The sequence below is a fragment of the Triplophysa rosa genome, linkage group LG19, assembly GCF_024868665.1.
Source record: "Triplophysa rosa linkage group LG19, Trosa_1v2, whole genome shotgun sequence".
Taxonomy (NCBI): domain Eukaryota; kingdom Metazoa; phylum Chordata; class Actinopteri; order Cypriniformes; family Nemacheilidae; genus Triplophysa; species Triplophysa rosa.
Window position 1 is genome coordinate 15,333,305 of NC_079908.1, and position 23,742 is coordinate 15,357,046.

At 40.4% G+C, this 23,742-nt stretch overlaps 2 protein-coding genes across 2 annotated transcripts in view; both read right to left on the reverse strand.

Annotated features, from left to right (window-relative positions):
• The window catches only part of bcr (BCR activator of RhoGEF and GTPase), a 55,200-nt gene extending 38,049 nt beyond the window's left edge, over positions 1–17,151 (reverse strand). The window contains exon 1 of the mRNA XM_057359966.1: positions 14,884–17,151. Coding sequence (XP_057215949.1) covers positions 14,884–16,381 — 1,498 coding nt within the window. The 5' untranslated portion in view covers positions 16,382–17,151. The remainder of the gene's footprint in view (positions 1–14,883) is intronic.
• A 3,540-nt stretch (positions 17,152–20,691) lies between these two features.
• The window catches only part of atp2a2b (ATPase sarcoplasmic/endoplasmic reticulum Ca2+ transporting 2b), a 33,631-nt gene continuing 30,580 nt past the window's right edge, over positions 20,692–23,742 (reverse strand). The window contains exons 16-20 of the mRNA XM_057360336.1: positions 23,209–23,411; positions 22,576–22,661; positions 22,350–22,483; positions 21,576–21,693; positions 20,692–21,414 (exon numbers count right to left, since the gene is read on the reverse strand). Of these exons, the coding sequence (XP_057216319.1) occupies positions 21,145–21,414; positions 21,576–21,693; positions 22,350–22,483; positions 22,576–22,661; positions 23,209–23,411 (811 nt within the window). The 3' untranslated portion in view covers positions 20,692–21,144. The remainder of the gene's footprint in view (positions 21,415–21,575; positions 21,694–22,349; positions 22,484–22,575; positions 22,662–23,208; positions 23,412–23,742) is intronic.

The window sequence follows — 23,742 nt, forward strand, 5'->3', positions numbered from 1 at the left end:
GAGAGAGAGAGAGAGAGAGAGAGAGGCTCCAGCAGTCTGACCCCTGCAGAGCGCGTGTCTGTGCCTTTCCACTCCTTCGAGTTGTCAACCCTGTCTGTCTGCCTTTTCATGGCTCATAGCAAAGACATTTTATTCCTCAGACTTTGCCCCCTACACGCATGCACACACACAAACCTTTACTGGTGTCATCCAGCCCTCGTCTTGGTTGTGGTTTGCAAACGGGACCTCATAAAATAACCGAAAGCCTGTTCACAACAAGTCCAATTTTTGTCAAAATTAAAGTCTACAATAATGATTTCTATTAAGAGCAAAAATAACCTTTGTGTTGTGTGGAAATTGTACACTACTTAGGTCATATCACTGTCTTTCCTTCCACAAGGAAAGGAGAGAGTAGACAAACAAAATAGCATACGACGCGTGTAAAGTGATCTAAAGGCAAGCAAAATCTGATGACTATTCACTCGTCACTATTTCTTGTGATTATCTACCTTTTTTGTAAAACCAGTGCAAAATTGAGTTGTACCTCTGCAGTGAGTACAGCAACCACTAGCGTGACAGGAAGCCTGTTTGCATTTAAAATGTAGTTAATGTGTTATCGACAGCCCTGCCAGCTGGCCATGTATAAAAAACTCAATACCAATCTAATGAGCTATACCAAAAGCTTCGATATTAGCAATGTTGAAACTTTAAAATCCAATCTTGGAAATATAAATACTCAAAATGATAATGTTGGGTATATTTCCAAGTAGAAATACCAGTATTAAAACACCAGAACTGGAAATACATCTGCAGCACTAAGTACAAAAAGATGTAACCAAGCATGATAACTTCAAACGTATTTTGAAAACGCCAAATAATTATTTTCACTATTATTATTAGCCATCATTAAATTATTAGGCACCTTTAACTTCTTCCTTCCAATTCTTTCGTTTAAAATCTATTCAAATAACTTCAATTTGAAACCTGAACTCATGAAAAGTTTAACCTATCCCACATAAAGATCACAGCACTGTGATTGACCCAGTGTTTGTCTGTAGTTGGCCGTGTGATCTGCCTGACTGATAAAATTCTCCGCCAGACTCAGGCTAACGTGTGACTCAGGGGAAGGCTGGCCGGTTAGGAGCCCCGTAATTCATCAGCGCACACAAATCTAGTACCGTAAACATTCCAACTAATCGATTTCTAAAAATGTTCAACAATGTGCCAAGCAAAGCAATTCATCGTAAACACAATCATAAGTAGTTTGGGTCTCAGCACACAATGTTTGACAGTGACATAATGATTCATGTCGGCGTAGTGGAAAATTCAACATGACCTTAACAACAGACCACGGTAAATGTAATCATTTCCTGAATATACTGTTTTACCCCTAGAAAAGAAAAAATCAGTGACCAAAGTACGAAAATGTGTTGTCAAATACCACGTTTATTATCAGTCTGTCCTCAACATAGCGCTAGCAGATCTGAAGGCTGAAAGTCACTTTGCCAAAGCGCCTGCCAAATGCTCAAACGTACCAGGTCCACCAACAGATCCAAGCACATAAACTGTCTCTAACACCCAGTCTGGAAGCCAGACAAAATTACCAGAAGAGTTCACATGTTGAGACCTCACTGTCCCGAGACTCACAACAGTAAACATATAGCGCATCATCCACAAACAGACTGTGCACCATCATCCCAATGTCTAACACAGTTACCACAATCGCCTCAAAATGGTGTCTAATGAACCAAAATTAGCACCAATAATTAGAGCTCTCTTGGGTCAGTAATCTCCCTTATAATTAGGACGTTTAAATAGCTCGGGGTGGCCACATTGGCACAGTGTATGTGGTAGTGTGTGATTGGGGCCACATCCTGGTAATTGCTCCAATCTGCTCCAATCTGGAGCCAAAGAACACATGAAGCCACATGAAGATTTGTGTGGGTGGGACAGAACAAAAAAGTTCAATTTAAATGGGTCTCCCAGTCAGGCATTGTGCTTTGGAACAATACAGATATCACAATCTACAAGCCACGTGTCATATGGTCAAAAGGCAAAATTAATCAATTATTCGACCACAAAAACATTCAACGACATTTGTCAGTAATGTGAACTATTTTGTACCTATATTCCAATAAGAATATTATCCTCACATTGAAAATGATGCAAACACAAAGGTCTCAGTAAAGGTGAGAGACAGCCATCAAGAGGAAATATTCCAGAAGGGAAATGCTAATGAGTGTCAACAGGGAGGAAACAGAAACGCAGACAGAAGAGAAGGTTCAAAGGCAGGCCAAAGCTATCTGAAACAACACAGCTTGTGTTTTTCTTATTTTGTATATTGAACTAAGTGTTGTAGTCTGCATGACAAAGGTCTTGTTTTAGCATGTCTTGTAAAATAGGATAACTTATGGCGAAATAAACGACCTACCTCAGATACTGAAGGGTTAGTTTACCCACAAATGCTGTGGTTATTTACTCACTCTCATGTCTGACCAAACCTGTATGACTTTCTTATCTCTGCAGAACACAAGAGGAGATTTATGACTGAATGTGATGCGTTTTCGTGTCAGTCCCCATTCTGCATAATGTCTCCTATTGTGTTTTATGGAGGAATTAAAGTCATACCTCAATTAAAGAGATAGTTCACCCCAAAATGAAAATTCTGTCATCATTTACTCACCCTCTTGTCATTTCAAACCTGAATGGATTTCTTTCTTCCACAGAACACAAAAGAAGATATTGTGAAAAATGTTGTTAACTGGACCCCATTCACTTGCATTGGTTTTGTGTCCATACAATAGAAGTGAATGGGGTCCAGAGCTGTTCGGTCAACTTTGTTCAAAATATCTTCATTTCTGTTCTGTGGAAGAAAGAAACTCATAAAGGTTTGAAATGACAAGAGGGTGTAAATGATGACAAAATGTTCATTTTGGGGTGAACCATCAAAGTCAGACATTTCAGTTTTAGTCTTTTAGAATGACAACGGTGAAAAAATCCAAACTACACTGCGTTCCAAATTATTATGCAAATGATATCTTTCTCTGGTTTTCCTAATTTGTCGATGCAAATGACAGTCAGTATAATTTTCAAGTAATCAACAGTTAGGGTACATTTGGAATTTTATTGAACAAACCTCCCACTGACAACAGTATTTATCTAAAAAATGAAAAACTCAAAATGCACTGTTCCAAATTATTATGCACAACAGAGTTTGAAAACATTTCATAGGTTGTAAAAAACTGAAAATGGTCATTTGTTGAATTTGCAGCATTAGGAGGTCATATTTACTGAAATCAAAAGCTATTTCAATCAAAAACATCCTAACAGGGCAAGTTACATGTTAACATAGGACCCCTTCTTTGATATCACCTTCACAATTCTTGCATCCATTGAACTTGTGAGTTTTTGGATAGTTTCTGATTGAATTTCTTTGCAGGATGTCAGAATAGCCTCCCAGAGCTGCTGTTTTGATGCTAACTGCCTCCCACCATCATAGATCTTTCGCTTGAGGATGCTCCAAAGGTTCTCAATAGGGTTGAGGTCAGGGGAGGATGGTGGCCACACCATGAGTTTCTCTCCTTTTATGCCCATAGCAGCCAATGACACAGAGGTATTCTTTGCAGCATGAGATGGTGCATTGTCATGCATGAAGATGATTTTGCTACGGAAGGCATGGTTCTTCTTTTTGTACCATGGAAGAAAGTGCTCAGTCAGAAACTCTACATACCTTGCAGAGTTCATTTTCACACCTTCAGGGACCCTAAAGGGGCCCACCAGCTGTCTCCCCATGATTCCAGCCCAAAACATGACTCCGCCACCTCCTTGCTGACGTCGCAGCCTTGTTGGGACATGGTGGCCATCCACCAACCATCCACTACTCCATCCATCTGGACCATCCAGGGTTGCACGGCACTCATCAGTAAACAAGACTGTTTGAAAATTAGTCTTCATGTATGTGTGGGCCCACTGCAACCGTTTCTGCTTGTGAGCATTGGTTAGGGGTGGCCGAATAGTAGGTTTATGCACAACTGCAAGCATCTGGAGGATCCTACACCTTGAGGTTTTCGGGACTCCCGAGGCACCAGCAGCTTCAAATACCTGTTTACTGCTTTGCAATGGCATTTTTGCAGCTGCTCTCTTAATCCGATGAATTTGTCTGGAAGAAACCTTCCTCATTCTGCCTTTATCTGCACGAACCCTTCTGTGCTCTGAATCAGCCACAAATCTCTTCACAGTACGATGATCTCGCTTAAGTTTTCGTGAAATATCTAATGTTTTCATACCTTGTCCAAGACATTGCACTATTTGACGCTTTTCGGCAGCAGACAGATCCTTTTTCTTTCCCATATTGCTTGAAACCTGTGGCCTGCTTAATAATGTGGAACGTCCTTCTTAAGTAGTTTTCCTTTAATTGGGCTCACCTGGCAAACTACTTATCACAGGTGTCTGAGATTGATTTCAGTGATCCAAAGAGCACTGAGACACAATACCATCCATAAGTTTAATTGAACAATATAAAATTAAATGTTTACGACACTTAAATCCAATTTGCATAATAATTTGGAACGCAGTGTATTCAGATTATCCATCGACTATTAAAGAATTCAAAGCAAATGAATTTGGATTATTTTTGTACTTAACATTTTTACGTATATATTCAATTCATCATATTAAATCATGTTACTTCACTCACAAAGTTTTGCTGTCCTAAGCGCCATATTAAAACACGTAATTTCTGCTCAGCTAAACTGAATGTTTTTGTTTTGCGATCTTGTAATTTTATTTTGCAAGCAAGTGGTTTCCTCAGCGGAGGTGGGTGAGCTTCCTGGATACGCCGATGACATTAAACATCATCTCTTGTTCTGTGTTCATGCACAAGGTCACCTTGAGCGCAGCTCCCCTCCTCCCCTCCTCGCTCTCTTTCTATATCAGCAAGAATATTTCACGCCTCGCTATAGGGGAGATCCTGCCTATCGGGTAACATAATGGCAATGTGGCGGTCAGGTGGAACACACACACTTCAGCACAGGTGTGGTGTTTTGCATTCAAGATAGAAGCGGAGTCCAAAATCGATAAAACTGATGAAAGTTCAAGTAAGGATACAGACATAACACCAGCACATCATTTTTAATGTATGAATTAGGATAGATAATAATTATTTTTATGGCGATCGCTGTTAATAGCCTTCGATAAAATAAGCCTAGAAAGCAGCCAATAACCAGCAACATGTTGGTCACAACAACTTGTGCATTTATTAATTACGTCCACGTGTGTGTAAATGATACAAGGGCTTCCTCATATGTGATACCGTAATGCCTCGTAAAACACAGTAACATAAAACCACTGTGTATAGCCATGAAGCAGATGCAACACATACACACTTTCGCCGTGAGGACACCCAAGCCTGCCACAATCGGGTCATAAATATAGGAAACAATTATAAGCATTGAAACCAGTCAGTCACACACAGGTTGAGTTTCTAAATGCAAAAGCTCTTTTTAAGCAAAACTCTGAAAAAATCCACATAGCATATAGGTGGGGCAGGAAAAGATCCCAGCATCAATAATAATCATTAGCACATGTCTATCCCCTGGGAAAAGATATTATGAAGAAGGATAGTGTGCGAAAACGGAGCTAGAAGATAAACTTTGCCATTTGGGCCCGAGCGTGTTTGTTCAGAGGGACACTGTGGCACGCCAGCGCTGGCATGAGGTTTTGTTCATAATGGAGACCAATAATCTATTTTCTATGGAACTTAACTGTGTAACAGCTGCGGCGTCTGGTTGTGGTCACTGGATTCAGCTAGTCCAGTGAAGAGGAAAGGAAAAATAAAAAAGGGAAAGGGAAACCAAAAAAAATCTGAATAAGAGGAAAAAAAGAAAAGATAAAGCGAAAATGAAAGAAAGGAAAAAAGGAAAAATGTAAAAGAAATGAAAGAAAAAAGAAAAGAAAGGGAAAAGAATTTGCAGGGCCACAACTCAGTTTGAGTTATCTAAATCACACCGAAGCCAAAGCATTAAAATCCAAAGCACATTTTCCCTTAAACAGACCAAGTGCTGGCCAAATCCTGATCTACTACCGCCTGGAGAACAAGAGCAGACACACAGACAGGCACAGATGGATGAGAGACCACAGCTTCAGAGTTTGAGACATCCTGTACTCAAACGTCTCCTTTTTCCTAAAAGTTCTGTCCTTCTCTGTCAAACGCTTGTGTTCCTCAGCTGTGTTTTTGGCTGATTTGTATTCTGGCTAAAGAGGAAAAGGAGACATTGGGGCTCAGAGCTGCGGCCAGCTGCACCATGGCGCTCCGCCCCTCCTCTGGGTCTTAAATCAGAACCGGCCCACCTGCCTTCACCATAACTGATCTGCCTCCAAAGGAGGGTGGAGGCTGATCAGTTGGATTCACATCTATCCAGTCTGCGAGATATGAGTGCAGTTGGCCGCTAGACATCAGTCTCACTCATTAATCAGATAACGTGTTATTATAACCAAAAGTCCCGTGCAACCCGACAGCAGTTTATATAGCAAAATATAGCCCTGATGAGCCTCGGCAATATAAATCCTACTACAAAGAGCCAGAGGAAAAGAGAGAAGAGCTTAGAAAAAGAGAAACAATGAAAATGGGACGACAAGGCCTTAGAGAGAAACTTCTGATGCAGCAGTCTGACAGATTCAACACAAAATAAACCTACCTTGCAACACATTTAACATACAGAAAACAGAATGTATTGTTTTTTAAGAACAATTATGTCATTCTAATATAAATATAGTGAAATAAAGTTTAAAAAATCATTCCCATAACAATTTACCCTCAAGATGTTCTAAATCTGTATAAATGTCTTTGTTCTGATGAACTCAAAGAAAGATATTTGGAAGAATGCTTGTAACCAAACAGTTCTTGGCCACCATTGACTACCATAGTAGGAAAAATTACAATGGTAGTCAAAAGTGCCCCAGAACTGTTTGCTTTCCTGCATTCTTCAGAAAATCTTCTTGTGTTCATCAAAACTAAGAAATGGATACAGATTTGGAACAACTCGAGGGTGAGTAAATAATAACAGAATTTTGTATTTTTGGGTGAACTGTCCCTTTAAGTAATTATAAAAGAAAGTGCATATATGTACACTGCTACTTAAACGTGTCTATAAACTGGCTGTGTAAGAGATTAAGCCTGACATTGAATCACTGTACGGTGTTCTCATGTCCCTGCAGTCAGAGAGAATGAGAGCAGATACAAATACATTCCCTTGTGTCCTGCCAAACCCAGTTCAGCCTATTTCTCTCTTTTCTGAACACACTTCTCACTAAAGCCATTTCACCATTCAACCACATACTAATAAAAGGTTACAAAATCTCTGTAGAAAAGCAGATTTTCACAGAATTGGAACACCCGTCATTCAAACCATCTACACATGATCTGACTGAGCTCTGAATATACTTCACACATTTAATACTTTCCCTTTTTTTGCATTTTTGAAAACAATGAAAACTTAAAACAATGCAACATTGTAAAAAGCGCTATATAAATAAACTTTAATTGAACTGAATATATCATTAATACTGTATATGAATTTTACAATTATTTTGGAAACCAACAAGATTACAATCAGCCCCATTTAACACGTTTTACCATCGGTTTAAATCCGGAAGAATTCCACAGATTTTCTGCCAAAAAAGATTAATTGCTAATAAATGCAGTCAACTGTAAACACTTAACAAAAATACACTACATCATTGGCTCTACATCACAAGCAACTCTTAGCCATATTTTACTACAGTCACCCATGCAGCACCACACCTCATGCTGTGATGTAAACCAGGCTTATTGTTTTTGACACGAGCCTCAATGGACCTGGTGTTTTGATCTGTTACGATAGACAATCAATCTCTTGCCCACAGTACAGACTACACTGTTGTTAATTTTTTTCTTGCTCTTGAACAGTCTGATGGTTGAGCTTGACAGCTGCGGAATGGAACGAATATTGTGAAGCACTGAGAAAATAGAAAAATCTCTATCCCGAGCATTATGGGGAGGACTGGGAGGAGGGCGCCGCGTGGCTGGCGAGGGTGACAGATCCTATTACAGTCAGACAGACTAATAGAACACTGTCCCCCATAACTGGCCGGTATAGTGTTTCTTAAACAAAGAGTCCACGCTAATCGCAGCACAGCTCTGGCAGACGTAGAATGATATTCTGTTTCATAAGACACTTAAACTGCAGTTACTGTGCGACATGTGATGACAGGGGCTGTAATCTGATATTAATAATTTACTATTAGAGAAGAAAAGGGAAGACAGGTGAGGGAAGAAGATTAAAACAATGGTCAGAGAAAAATGCAATTTGTACAGTAAAACATACAGTAGACGTTAAAGGGATACTTCAACTATAAATGAAACTTGTTTCATCATTTACTCCCCGTCACGTCATTCCAAACCTGTATAACTTTCTTTCGACTGCTGAACACATATTTTGAAGAACATATACCATAACCATGCAATATTGACTTCCATTGCAAAACCATTGAAACGTTAAGTTTTTGAACCACATGACTGAATTTTCCCTTGAAAGCTATTAAACGAATGTTGATGTCAGATAATTTGTCTTAGAGGAAATTCATGACAAAGGTTCCCAGACTTTAGACTTCAGTCTTGTATCAGGAGAAAAATCAGACACTTAAAAGGCATCTAATAGTATCCTTTTTCATAAATCTCATGTCTAGAAGAAATAGTTGAAATAATGAGACTGATAAACAAACAGGAAGCGAGCTGAAAACAGAAGAATACAGAAATCCAGCATTATTTTAGGTTGCCCGGAGAGACCTTTGGCTTGGTTTCCCCTTTGCTCTGTAAAATAATTCAGTTATGAGGGGACCCCCTGTGTCATTAGGGGCAAAGACTTTGATCTCCTCTCGGTTTTCCCCTTGTTTGGTCGAAATCCCAGAGGCACATCGCGAAGGTGCAAGTGTAATAATTGGCTGCGAGCGTTCTAGATTCAAAGCAGCTGTCCAGAATGCATGAGGGAGCAGTTCTGGCTGAAATAAAAGAATGCTTCATTAAACCACAAGAAAGAACAATCTGGAATGTCTTAGTTTTGTCAGCAGGGACGAATTACAGATATAATATATGCCGTCCCCATGCCACAAAACAAAAGGTACTGACCCTACAAAGAGAGGTGTGTTTTCTTTATTAATTGACTAAAAATAAGTGTTAAGCTGTTGACATATTAAATGGGATAACTGAAGCATTCAGATGAATTCAAATTATGCTCAGAGTTTGAGACAACACAAATTTACGCTGCAATGCCACAATTCTCGTCTAAATCACACAGCCCGTAGTTGCTACAATACTCCTCCTGTCAAAAAAGCCAAGCAAACAGAGCAGCTGTAGTTTACATAAGCAGTGAATCTGTTCAGGGTGGGCCTCTCTAATGCCAGATTTTTCCAGACTTTTTTTCCTGCGTGCATTGCTGTCCACTGGAATGACTGCATCTGTGCAAAGCGACAAAACCTCCTGTGTTCGAGCACTTGGCACATGTGGCCTCACAGACACAAGCTCAAACCTCACGTGCTCTGGAAACGATGACGAGACCGCAGTCAGCGAGGACCGCGCCAGGGTGGTGTCGGGCGGCTCTTCCTCAGAGGGTGGGGTCACTGTCCACTGCGTGCTCCCGGCCGTCTGCTACTGGGCCAGTAAAGAGCTCATGCCAGTCTGAACAGCACCCCACTCCAGGAAACACTCAGCAGGGGTGGCCAACTGCTGTATACCTCTCACACCCCTGTTATGCCAAGATCTACTGCTATACCGCCAGCCATACATCCACAGCTCGAGTGGGCAGTAACGGCACGCTAGATTTGATCCCATAATTACTGTAGGTAAAACTGAATTTCATAAATAAATATCTACGCAGAAAACCTCAATGTAAAAAAGTCATTAGGGGCTGTGTCCACCAAGGCGTTTCTGCCGGCGTACGCCGCGTTTCTTGAAAACTCGAGCAGCTGGCGTTTTTTTTCCGCGCTCTGCGTTTTTCCAACACTCATCGCCGGCGTTCGACCGGGAGCCCGGAGTTGAAAAATACTCATCTTGGGGCAGAACGCTCCGCATGCAGCGGGCGTTTTCAGCAGTGTAAAAGCACATCTATGGACACAGGGGCTAACTGTCCAAATGCCTTCTAATGTATCTTTCTTAATGCACACTGTGAAAACCTGGGAAGTAGAGCAAAAAACAGTGGTTGAGTTAAGCACCTCCCCTCTCTCTTTATACCCCACAGCATGACAGCAGAAAGCCAAAAGAGTGTGAAAAGTTAGTCTTCTGTAGCAGCTTCTGTACTTTGGCAGGAAAATTGGCAGAAAGTCAAGTCAGACAACAAAAACTCTCTTTTCATACTGGAAGAGACAGAACAATTTTCTGACCTCACTGGGACGTTTTTCTGACTTCGTTATGATTCTGTTTCAAACATTATTTTAACGCTGCACGTGTTTTTATACTAGCATTGTATTTCAGCCTCTGTTAAAAATCACAACAAACACAACCACCTTCATAGTGAAAGACTTGTATTTTGTGGTGCTGTGGATGCAGCACCAGGACAAAATCTGACTAAGATTACAAAACAGAACAGCATGTGAATTAGCCAAATATTCTTGGTTGTCTCTCTGCCTGAAATGAAAAAGAACAGGCTTTTTTTAAAGGCCATTGGCCATCGCTTCCACATTCTCAGTGTGCGATCCATTCTTGGTTGGCACCAGAAAGCACACTTCTGCAGATTCAGAGCGCACGTCTAAAAAAAAAGAGTCCCAAGTATAATGCAGTGCTACTGGACAATGAAAACATTGAGCACTGCAGAACACCTACATTCCTGTCCACACCTCTCACTTCTATTACATTCACCACTTAGTAACTTGCATACATTCATTCTCATGTGACAAGACTTTTTTATGGGGCCTCGTGTCAAATCTTACAGCCATCAGTAGTTTAAATTAATCTAATATTAGACAAAACGCTAAACAAACTGGGCGATGTCACACTCTTGCATTTTTGGAGGATCTATTGACAGCAATGCAATATAATATACATAACTATGTCTTCAGAGGTATATAAAGACCTTACATAATGAAGCGTTACGTGTTTATTACCTCGAATGAGCCATTTCTATCTACATACACCGCGGGACCCCTTTAATGAAATTCGCAATGTTGTTTCTACAGTAGCCCTAAACGGACAAACTGCTTCGTAAATACATTATCTCCTTCGGCAAAGAAGCGAAAACGTGACGACATCTTAGTCCTGTATCAGCCACTGTAGTGCTTTGAAAGGGAGGGGTGGAGTGAGATGTTGGTTGCAATCCACAACCTTACCGCTAGATGCCGCTAAATTTCATACAATGGTCCTTTTATGTTAATATAGAAATGACCATGAGGGATTGTTTTGTTTAACGGACCGGATTGTACTATTGAATGTTCAATTGACAAAACACTGAAACATCTTTTTTTTTCTTTCATTCTATTTTACACCAAAAAAATTTGCCATGACCTACCATAGCTAAAGATGGTAGGCCTACATTTTAGCATAAAATTGAACGAAAGCCTGAATGTTTCTTTGTCTTTATGCAGTTCCCTATTCTCTATAAACAACACACTTCAGCTCATCTACTCACAATATATATTTTTCTTACAGCAGAAGAAAATGTGAAATGTTTCCCCTGTGCGCTGCAAATGTTTCCACGCATGTTACCGGCAGTCCGTTTCCAGCTACCTGAAACACAAGCTTTACCGTAAATGTCATGGATGAAAAGCACTGCTTCATCTTTCATGAGGACTTATGCAATCCTGTTAAAAACACAGCATAGCAGCTGCTCAAAGCCTGGATTTTTAATGAATGACTGATGTTTTCTTGGATTTCTGTGTGAGAACTTTCTGTTTTCTTTCACTCCCTGCCTCATGTTTTCTCCGCGACTCACTCGTTCTTCACCCTGAAGGATGCTGCTACTGATCTGTAAAGCATGGAAAGAAATGGCCACTTCATTAACCATCGGGAAACAATTACAATTGCATTGCTGTTTACAAGAAAGACATGGACTGTGGGAACAGGCCCGCGGGGAATACGAGGAAACAGGAGATTCAGAAACCTCAGCAGATAGGCCTGATTCTGCGTTCTGTAATACTGCTGTCTTTAAAAATACTTCTGCATTGTTGTTCTGGCAAAAAACAAAGGATGACAAGGTCAGGCTGGTAATTAGGAATGATGCTGGAGACTATGAGAAATGGAAGTATACTATAGCAATTGCATATTTACTCGAGTGGTTTCTGACCTCACACTGTCACACGTGCACAAGCGTACACATGCATGAGTGGGACTCTTCAAACCATTACGCAATGGGAGAGAGAGTTCTTCCTATCTGTGTGTCTGCAGCCCCCACATCTCCACATTACCACCGAGGCGAAAGACAGCATCTCACACTATTCCACCTCCTCCTGCCTCCCTCTGTTCTTTTCTTACAACACAGGTTTTGTGCTACTGGATTGTTATCCATTTTTAGCGTCTTTATAAAAATCATGTTTCAAAAACAATTTAAAGCATTAGGTCAATTGTGATCTCTAAAATAGCATATCAGTCTTGAATTAGTACGGATTCAAAAGTAAAGAACTCTTTATTATTTCTTTAATATCCGTGTCTTGAATTGCAAATAATAAGCTAAACCTAGAGAGCAAATGAAAACTTTTAGTCTCTATACAGTATGCCTATTATTCTCTTACATCTCAAGATATTTCTCTTTAGCAATAGACCCAGAAATGTGAGCATCGATTTCAATAAAGTCACAAACTGAGTCTGCAATCAAACATCAATATTACTGATTTCAGTATGAACTGAAACACTTCCAAAAGTCCAAAATCAAATGATCTTTGTTACATACATTTTATAGCTCCACACACTTAATCTATTTCAACAATTGTCTCATTTTTATCTTTTTCCTAAGCAGTTTCAGGTGAAACATCTGAGACCAATTTTATGCTTAAACAAAACCCAACTGAGAACTCCTATAAATTTTCTGAGCAATGCAAGAACAATAAAGTGTTCTGATACGGATTCATTGACGGTAATCTTCGAGGCCTACAGGGTATTTATTCAGTAGCTGAATGGTCATGTTATTGATTTTCTTCCGACTCGATTTGTTTTAAAGCAAACTACAGTTCTTGAAAGCTGACATCATTTCAAGCCAAAATGTTGTAATGCTGATAAATGACCACAACCAACATGCCAATTAAAGAATCTAAATTTGTATAAAATAATATAGTTGTATTCGTAATATTACAAACAAAATCACAATGTGTCAAAACAAATTGTGTGTTAAAACGTCCCAGAAGGACTTGAAGGCAGCATGACTTCATATTACAGCAGAAATATATATTTTTCCTGCTTTTCCATCACCACTGTCTTGTGCTAACTAATAAGACAAAGTTCAAAGTTATTCACATTCATTTTCAAGTCAGGATGAGGACAAAGGAACACGGTGCATGGAGGCCACGCTCAGCTTCTGTCTATCTATCTTCACCCGCCCTCTGTGTTATCTCACTCCTGCACAAAGAGATCTTCCTGGCATTTCAATGGACACGCCGTGCCAACACCCTCTGGCTCTGTCTGCTTCACACCAAAGTGAGATTCACCTCATCACCCCGAAGCTTTCGGATTTCAAGCCAGCATGCCACTGCCTCCCTGTAGCCATCCTTGTAGCTGATGTCATTCTTGGCAATAAACAATTTAAGATACTGGACTGGATACTACACAAATCCAAATGTAGAGTGTGCTAGGCCTACAAAGTTGGTGGAGGAGCAGCCTGAGTCACATTCACACTTCATGGACTATAATCTTTACAAAAAAAGTGTATGCAAATTAACACATATCCTGATAAACTGATTTTTTGGTCAGCTTGGGAGATTACCCTCAACAGCATGTGACACTGAAAGAGACAAACTAGGCACTCGTGACACACCACACATTCACATTCTGACCTTATGACAATAAATTAGCTCATCCAGTTAACTATTCAACATCTGCAGTCTCATTGGTCCACACTGTTCTAGCCATAACAAGATGCTGCCGTGGAGTCTGACTGATGCAGACAGAGCATGAAACAAAAACTAAACAATAGCTTAAAACATGAGTATTAAAACCGGTAGAGCAAAAACTGAATGGGAAATATATATATATATATTTTCATTTTTTTCTGAATATACGATATATTTCTAGGTACGTCATTGTCATATTTGTTATATTCTGTGAAACTAGTGACAACATTTCTCCTAAATTCCGAGTAAAAAATTGCTTTTTTTTCCAGAAAATTTAAACAGAAGCAACTGGTCAAAGTAACAAAAAAGATTAAAGAACTGCTAAGAAAATAAGTTCACATTCATTTTTTAACAATGCAATACTAATGCACATGAATTCAAGGACAAAAAAAAACCAGACACTGGATTGGAATGGCCATCAAACATGCAGTGATCACTTAATTTTTCTGTGGCTGTAAAAATGGAAAAATATTCATCTGCCTGGCATAATCCACAAAAGTGAGTTTTTTAAGAATATCTGTCACAAAAAAAGTAATATTCAGTAAAATGTGTGTGAGGCTAAAGCTCCGAGTTGCATAAATTCAATTCATGCTACAAATTGCTACCCAGTGTACCAGCTTGGTAATGACATCATCCACTATTTGCTGTACTACACTAAGTACTGCATGTATACTATACCAAATGCACAAAGCATGAATCTTTCCTGTGCTAAAAAACACATTTCTCTTCATTGTTTGCCAGAATCCTCTATATCTTTGATAAAACAAGACAAAATGGCACAACAGCTTTAAAACAACAGGAATACGTAGAAGTTCACAAGAGTTCATAGCTATTACTCACCTAGATCTCCATGGTAACTGTTGTCATGGGATGCCCTGCTGGAAGCAATAGAGTCTCCATCATGGGGCCAGATTTGTCCTGTTTTCCTTACGCCTACAATTGTGGCCTCGGACACCACAACATGTTGCTGCCGGTGTCTTTTCTGAGTCTGTGGTGTGGGGGGGCTGCTGCTGTCAAACGAGTGCTGTGAATTCTGGGAGTTTTGAGAGGGTGAGCGGCTCTTCTCTCTGAGGGGCCGACGGTAGGCTGTCGTAGGGCTGGGCGACACATGACTGGATTGTCCTGAAGAGAAATCTTCCTCACTGGACGTTAGGTTTTCATTAGAGCTGCAGTCTGGCGTGTACCCCCCTCCCCCACCCCCGGCATCCTCAAAACTTCCAGGTGAGTAGGACCTTCTCGGCCAGGTGAGGTGGTCATCGCTTCCTCCGTGGTCTCGCATAGTGACCCTACCATCACCACTTTCTGACATCAACCCTCCGACGTAAACACTGGTATATGGCTGGAATTCAGATGGTTGCCACGGCGGCGGTGGTGGCTTACCCCCATTGGGTCTTGCGGCACTGTCTCTACAATACCGAGGGCTGGGTTCTCCATCCTCATACTCAGCATCATACCCGCAGGTGCTTTCTGTAGAGCGTCCCCTGTAGACAGGTCTTGTGCGTAGATCGCCCGCCACCGTCGCAAGGTTGCCCGGCAGTGAATGCAGAGATCTTTTCCGTTCCATCTGCATGGCTTGGTTGCCAAGAGAGCTGATCTTGTCTGAAACCTCACGGTCATTGACTTTTACTAGGCCCCTGTCATGATGAAACTCCACATTGGTATAAAAAGGTTTCTCTTGGCTTCCCTTGCCATCACTGGCAGAGTGCGAGTTAGCCCGTTTGATCCTCTCAAAGTTCGAACGCAAGGCGGCCACCCCGAGCCCCATGCCCAGCTTATCTTTGGAGGATGGATCTGAAGGCAGTTCCTTGTCAGGAGGTGGATGGGGCCTACGAGGGGAGACCACGCCCCTCTGTGTGGATGGCGAGAGCCCATCCGCCTCACTGCCTGGCCCTGCCTGGTGCGCCTCATATGCTGATTGTAGCTCCAGTCCATCACCGTGGGAGGCTGACTTCCTGGCAGGGGGAGGTCGTGGTTTTGCTCTGGTCTCCCCCACAGGCTGAAACCTGCGCTCTGCCTGTCCGTGCTCCTGTGGATGGAGATGCTGAGAATCGGGCCCCATGGCTTGTTGGTCCCCTTCATTCATGTGAGGTGGCTTTCTAAAGCCCCATCTCTGTCTGTCGTAGCTCTTTCTCTCTTTTGCTAACAGCGTCTGAAGGTAGATCATTCTGAAACGCTCTTTATTTACCTCCATTTCCAATCGTCTTATAGAGGCTTTACACTTTTCCAGTTCTTGTTCGATGCCCCCAATAGACCTCAGCTCCATCTTGGGGGGCTCCGATTCTGGAAACTGTGCTTTCCACGCTTCAATGAATCCTACAGGCTCCACCATTGTTGGCATTCAACGTATTCACTTAAACTAGTGTGAGAAAATATCAAATTGGTCAGAAAAACACCGTCAACTACTTCCAACTAAGTGGAAAATTACGCGAAGCTAGCCAAATCTGATGAAAGTAAAAAAAACTCGGCAATTCCCATTCATAATAGGGGGAATTTCAATAACGTTTAATACAAATGTTTACAAAACACGTTGTTCATGATTTGCCAGGAATTGTCGTTAAAAGTCTCAATCTATCTTTTGCAAAATTGTCGTCGCTGTCAGAATGACCGTTATTGATCATTTCGCTCGGAAACAATACAGACACGCACGTTCTCATCTCGCGTAACATTCCGACGATACCGCTCGCGAAATATCACGAGCACAAATCTCGGACCCCAGCACAATGACAGCATCTGTTCTCCTGAGCACACAGGATGGACAAAACACTCCTTGGCGAGGAAAAAGAAAAAGCTTTTCAAATCAAGCTGGCAGCTTTGAACAAGCTTCCGTCGTGTTTATGACGATGCATTCCTGTTGTCCTACGCTCATAGTGTGATATCGTTTTTATCACCATTATCCCCAAAGCCCTTTGTGCCTGTGTCTGTGGAGAATGGATATTAAAAAATAAACGTAAATGACAGAAAACGCTCCCCTCGGTTGGTTGGTTGCTTGCTCCTGCTGCTTTTGTGAGCGATGAAAATCTCTGACGATTCACACGATTATCCCATTTTGTCTCTGATCATTTGTGCGTGCACATTGCGCGAGTATGCTGTACGTAATGCCTCTGTTTGAGAAGCACTGAGTGCTGCTGCTGCAGGAAGGGGCGGGGCTACGGGACATGAGTGACAGCTTTCACAGCACGGGTTCCATTTAAAGATTACAATAGAACTGTATTATGTGGTGTTGTTTTGACCACAAACGTTTTTTACATGTGTTTAATAAAAAATAAAAAACCTCTCTTTCTCTCAACAGGTCTTAGTCTAGCTTTTGCAGAAACTAGTAACTTTGTATTAGCACCTTTTGTATTATTGCTCCTGTATGACATCGCTTATTGCTCCATGAAATCTCTCTGTAAGTCGCTTTGGATAAGCGTCTGCTAAATGACTAAATGTAAATGTAAATGTAATGCGTGAAGGTTTTGAACGTGTCAGGAACACACACACACATACACTATGCATTGCATCATTTTTTGCTTTTGACATGCTTCTCGTTTAAAATTTCATTTTTTTATCCTAGACATATGTATATACATATGTACACGTTTTCTAATAGTCGAATTAGCAACAATGACACATTTAGTGTCTGTATTTTTTTATTAAATAATAACAGAGGCCGTCAAAACTTGCATTACTTTATGACATCCTCCACTGATCCTATTCTGAAATACACACATTTTGTTCATTGGTTAAATAAAGGATGCAGCTGTGTTTACATGCGAAATTCGATGATGTCATTGTTTTTGGACCGTGTCCTCGCGTCACACTTTGTATGTGTCGCCTTCAAGTGTTCAGTCCGAGATGTTACAGCAACTTTTGCATTTTTATTGACATTTACAGCTCAGATCATTCAAAGACATTAATTGTGCTTTCAATTTGCACTTCATTATAAAAACGTCGTTTTGCACTTGAAGCTGCTGGCCAATAGCCAATCGGGTAATGACATCATAGACTAAAATCGCAAAAGATTCGTAGGCTACTCCACCTAGACCACTAGGTATTTCTTAAATTAGTAAGTAAATCAGTTGACACATACGTTCGTAACAGACAAAGAAGGAACGTGGGCGTTGGTAAAATTAAACTGGCGAGTTTTATTTGTAAAATGATGTGTATTCATATACCATTTAGCAGCAATGTACACAGCAAGTTGTTATAGAAATATAGATCAAATTATTTGGCTAATTACAACTGAAGGCATGCATTATACTAGTACATGTATATAAAACAATGACAATTTACACAGAAACAATGCAGGAAACTCTGCTCGCATCAGCATTAGGCAATGTTAGACATATCATCATGCAGGGTAGAGGACTGATGGTACAGTTCAATTCCATACACACTTATTCTCATGTGTCTATTATTTATTATGTCTTTATTACAAGTCTACTTTTATCTCACCATTTTCCTTGAATGCCCCATATGTGAACTGTCAATGCAATTGTGGCTATGTTCTCTGCACAATTGACATGCAGGTTCTAAAACTCAAAGCCACTCAAAACAATCATGCACAACACAGAAGTCTGAGGTTTCCCAACACAAGCAGAGGGCAGGAAAACCGATCTGAACTGCCAAAGACAGACATAACTTAATATGTATAAAAGATTTAAATATTTTATAAGGAAATAAAAACTCTAAAGTGCACTATAAAATAAATATTTAGCATTTAATGACACTCATTAAACTAATTGTCAGTATGGTTTAATGATAAAAAAGGTTTTATATGTATAATAGCATGAGTTTCGATTAGCTTCTTTTTAACAGCAACATCCAAATTTAGTTCCTGAGCAAATCAGACCACAGTGTACGGACCAAAGTGATAAAAACTAACTTCATTGCCTTTCAGACACAGTATTGATTTGATATGGGGTTTAGGAAACAACTGATATTATCAAGCCACTATAGGAGGACTAAAACATAATCTGACCACCAAATGTTTATACAACACTTTAAAAATAACATATTTCAGTGATAAATACTAAGTGGAATGTATTCTCAAGCCAATATGATAACTTAAGATAAATGTAGCCTCTATTCTTATAGCAGGGTTGGTCCAATAAAGAAAATATCAGAAAATGCAAGGCTTCAGGAAATTTATTGGTGGATGGGCCAAGTGGAGGAATGTGTTACGATCAAGTTAGGGATAGAGGCCCACGAGGCATTTATAGTAAAAGTGCATGGCTGTTACATGAAACCTGACAAAACCACAGTGAGGGCAAAGTCAGATACATGCATCAATTACAGCAAGCAAGCGATTAATATAATGCCATGTACATCTAAATGTTGAAAAGCTCTGTTGAATAAAAAACGTACTTTGTACCGTTTGGTATATGTGCTGTTTTCAAATATACAGGCCTCTCTACCAGACTGGCTGGTGTGGGCCGGAGCCATTGAGAGAGACTTGCGTCAACTCCATAGACTCCAATGGAAAAGTTTTTTAACAGCAATGGCGGTGGTTCCCGGAAGTTACTAGTAACGCATGGAGCTGCGGCTAAACCGACCAATTGTGACACACTTTTAACTCATTTAAAGATGCAAGTCATTTAATGAATAAAAAATCGAAAGAATTAAAGCATTTAAAGAGAAAACATAACTTCCCAGAACTATCTGAAGGCTCCATGAATCACGTGACACGCAAACATTTTGAACTTCTGTTGCCGCGACTCTCTCTCAATGGCTCTGATGGGGGCAGAAAGATGCAGCTTCACAAGGAAGCTGCTCCCAGCTGTCAATCTTGTGCTCAGCTCAGCTCTGTACATTAAATTTCATTATTCAAGTATATTTGCCTTTAAAACTTGATGTGTTGCATCTCACAAACAGAACAGAACAGAAAGAAGAGTTTGCAAAATAAAGACATTAAGACATTTTAATTCAATAGTTCATGTGAGTGTATTTTCTTAAAAGTAGAAAAAAGGTTGTGTGAAACATTTTGGTTTTGCATCGTAAAATTCACTTTTTGAATGCAACACCTACAACTTTGCTTGTTAAATTTTCTACACTGACTCGGTCCTTAAACCACCCCACCCACCCAGAACGGTAACATTTACACCTTAATTCCAAACCCACCCCAGCCCATCTCAAAAAGAAAAAACCCAAATTAAGTTAATGCAAGTCATTCAATTATAAAATACAATGAAAAAAACTTAAAACATTAGTTAGGGCCAATGGAATGAGTTTTGTTTGCTATGACAAGCCAAATAGAGGCACACCTCATGCAGTCGATGTCTAATGTGTACAAGCCGCATGTAAATCTAAGTGGAAGAAAGCAACCAGAGAGTCTATTCTGACAGTCCTGAGGTAGCTGTACTCTGCCTAGTCCAGAAAAACCGCCTTTACTAATCGAAAGTGTGGGGTAGGCTAATAGTGAAAAACAAAAGAAATGACTTATAGGAACAAATCATAAATGTAAACCCACACATAATGCATGCAAGTACACAACATGCAGCTTTTATCCTGGGATGTGACCTTGTAGCATTTAACCATTCAGTCCCACACTCTCTTTCCCATGCTGCTTTGCAACACCATGCTTGTCCGTTGGCTCTGAATGACATTGACGCCGAAGACACAAGGTAAACATTAGTAAACAGTTCTTCTGTCCTATTCTCTCTTTCTTTCTCTCTCTCTCTCTTTCCACTCTACCCTACTTCACTCGGTTACAAAAAAATGGAAGCAGAAACAAAAACACAAACAATTGCATAAAATAGTGTTTGTACACAATGAACACATGATACGGCGGGGCACAATGTGGAATGAACATTATTCATACTGGTTTGAAATGAGATATAATTGAGACAAAATGATTAGTTTAAAAGAAAACGTGACAAAAAAAAAAACCTGCGGGAATGCCCCAAATGATCTAGGAACATTAACGGTCACTAATACTCAAAGACTTCAGATCTGCGTAATCTGCTTATTCCTCACCAAAAATAGTTAAAAATGGCTATTTCTATGTTACTGTTATGCGTGTGTTAATTTCATCTTGTACACATTCACTGCTGCAGAGGCACACTTTAAACGCACAACCATGCATACGGACGCACGTGTACACACATAGTGTGCTCATTTCAGTCAAGACCAGAACATCTCGGCCAAGTTAGTGTCGGTGCTGTAGATCCACAGCACCAGGGGGAGTGAGAGAGCTACGAAGGGCCAGGAGATGCCCTCTGTGCAGGTGCTGAGTGAGCAGGACCTGCCTATGGGCTTGTCCAGGTCTTTGCAGGGCTCCAGGTAATTTCTGGCAGCGAACTTGAGCACCTCGTCCAGCAAGATGACTGGCAGGGAGATCTTCAGTACCATAAGCCACTGGGTCAAGTTCAGTGGGGTGATCTGAAAGATCACCTGTTGAGAAAGCCAAAGTGTAGGGTCACTATAACGGAAGTACATTTACATGTATGTGTTCATTTATGTTAAAATAATTTTCTAAATTAAAATAGATCCAAAAATTATGAAAACAAACCAATGTACTGTAATTGATCCATGCATATAACTACATGTCTTACCGGCAGGGGCTCTACATAAAGGATGAGGAAGTGGAGGGACATGGACAGACAGATGGCTCCCAGTAGCCACACGTTTTCCCAGGGGGGCATACGAAGCAGGGACTGGTTCTCGGAAACGCTATGAAAACAGTAAGGAGCAAACGTTGAGTTGGTTCACACTGCAAACAAATCTGATTTGGTTATCAAATGAGGGCAGATTGTCTCCACTGTCATTTAGTGATCTGATTTGTTTGTTCACACAGCATGTATGCAGTTAGTTGCTATAGTGATGATGTCAGCATCAGTACAATGGCAACAGAATAGCTGTCAGTGAGGAAAGAGAGGACGGAAAACTTGGAGGAATTTCCCTCTGCTCAGCTCATGTCTATCACAACACCCACAGTGAAACAGAACTCCCAAAGATATAGAGAAAGATATTTAGACGAAACAGTTCTTGGCCACCATTGACTACCATAGTAGGAAAAATTCCAATGGTAGTCAAAAGTTCCCCAGAACTGTTTGATTTTCTCCATTTTTCAGAATTTCTTCTTTTGTGTTCAACAGAACAAAGAAATTTATAAAGCAATTTTCCTACTATGGTAGTCAGTGGTGGCCAAGAACTGTTTGGTTACAAGCATTCTTCCAAATATCTTTCTCTGTGTTCATCAGAACAAAGACATTTATACAGATTTGGAACAACTCGAGGGAGTAAATGAAGACAGACTTTTCATTTTTGGGTGAACTGTTCTTTAAAGACAAAATGTGCCTTTATTTCAATGCACTTCTGAGACTGACCTGTTGAGGGCGTTGCACATCTCAATGGTGACCAGTACAGACAGAGCCATTGTCATTGGATAGGGAGACTCAAAGACTTCACAATTCAGGCCCTCAAACTCAGGGTTGTCTGGAGCGCACTGGAGGAAGTGGCTCTGGAGCAAAATAACAGCAGGGGATTAAGATACTAGGTTGGATGTGTGTTTGAGACGATGAGAAAATGTGTAATGGGAGGGGTGTCACTAACCAGGTGGTAGAATGTGACCCTGGGCCCATCTTCAGCAGCGACGAACCACCACGCAGCAGCACCTACAGTAGCAGCACCAACATAACCTGTAGGCAAACGCAGAATAAATGTCAAATCCCACCTTTGGGGGCTTAACTGAGACTAAATTGAGAGTGTCTTCATACATTACAGTTCAATTCATGAAGTTGAATTGAATGTGAATTGAGGTAGCAAAAAGTAAACTAAAAAAAGTAAATGTTTAAAATTAATACAATTCACAAAGAATAAAAAGAGAAATGTACTGTATATAATATAATATAATATAATATAATGAAACGCACTCAAATAAAAAAATTCTATTCATATTATAAAACTAATTCAAACAACATTACTGCTGTTTTTTTTTGCAGAACTTAACTAAAATTTGTCATCAGCATTTAATATTTTGTAAGGTGCAGTCAATCCCATTCGAATTCCTTTTTATGACTGAAATGAAGCTAATTCCTAAATTCAGAAGTCTGGCCAACCCATTACGAACAAACATAGCTCAGATCATTCTGAAAGTGTTAGCATCAACTACAAACATTTCTCGTGGAGCTGATAAAACACTGTAGGGTGTTATTACGAAACAAGCACAGCTAACGGTGAACTCACAGCCAATCGCAAGATATCTGAAGAACAGCCAGCCGGAGATGAGGGGCTCTCTGGCATTGCGGGGGGGTTTGCTCATGATGTCCAGGTCGGGTGGGTTGAAGCCCAGTGCGGTAGCAGGCAGACCATCAGTCACCAGATTAACCCACAGAAGCTGAACTGGGATCAGAGCCTCGGGGAACCCCAGAGCCGCTGTTAAGAAAATACTGCCAGAGAAAGAGCGCACACACACAAAGTCAGTTACATGATTAGATAACAACTGGAAGAGTGTCAAAAAGACTTTGGCAGCGATATACGTTGGCTGTTGGCAAGACAAACTTCACTGTACTGTCATTTTAATAGTATCGCTTCTAGGGCGGGCACTAAATTGTGCCAAATACGAAATTAAAAAGAAATCGACTAGCTCTGTGCTGGCACACGGGATGAATCATGATTTCACTTACTGTATATAGATCCATTTTTAAAGCCACCTAAACTCAGAATTGATGGCATTTACCTTGTCAACATGCATTGTTGGTCTTATTTAGCAAAATTCCA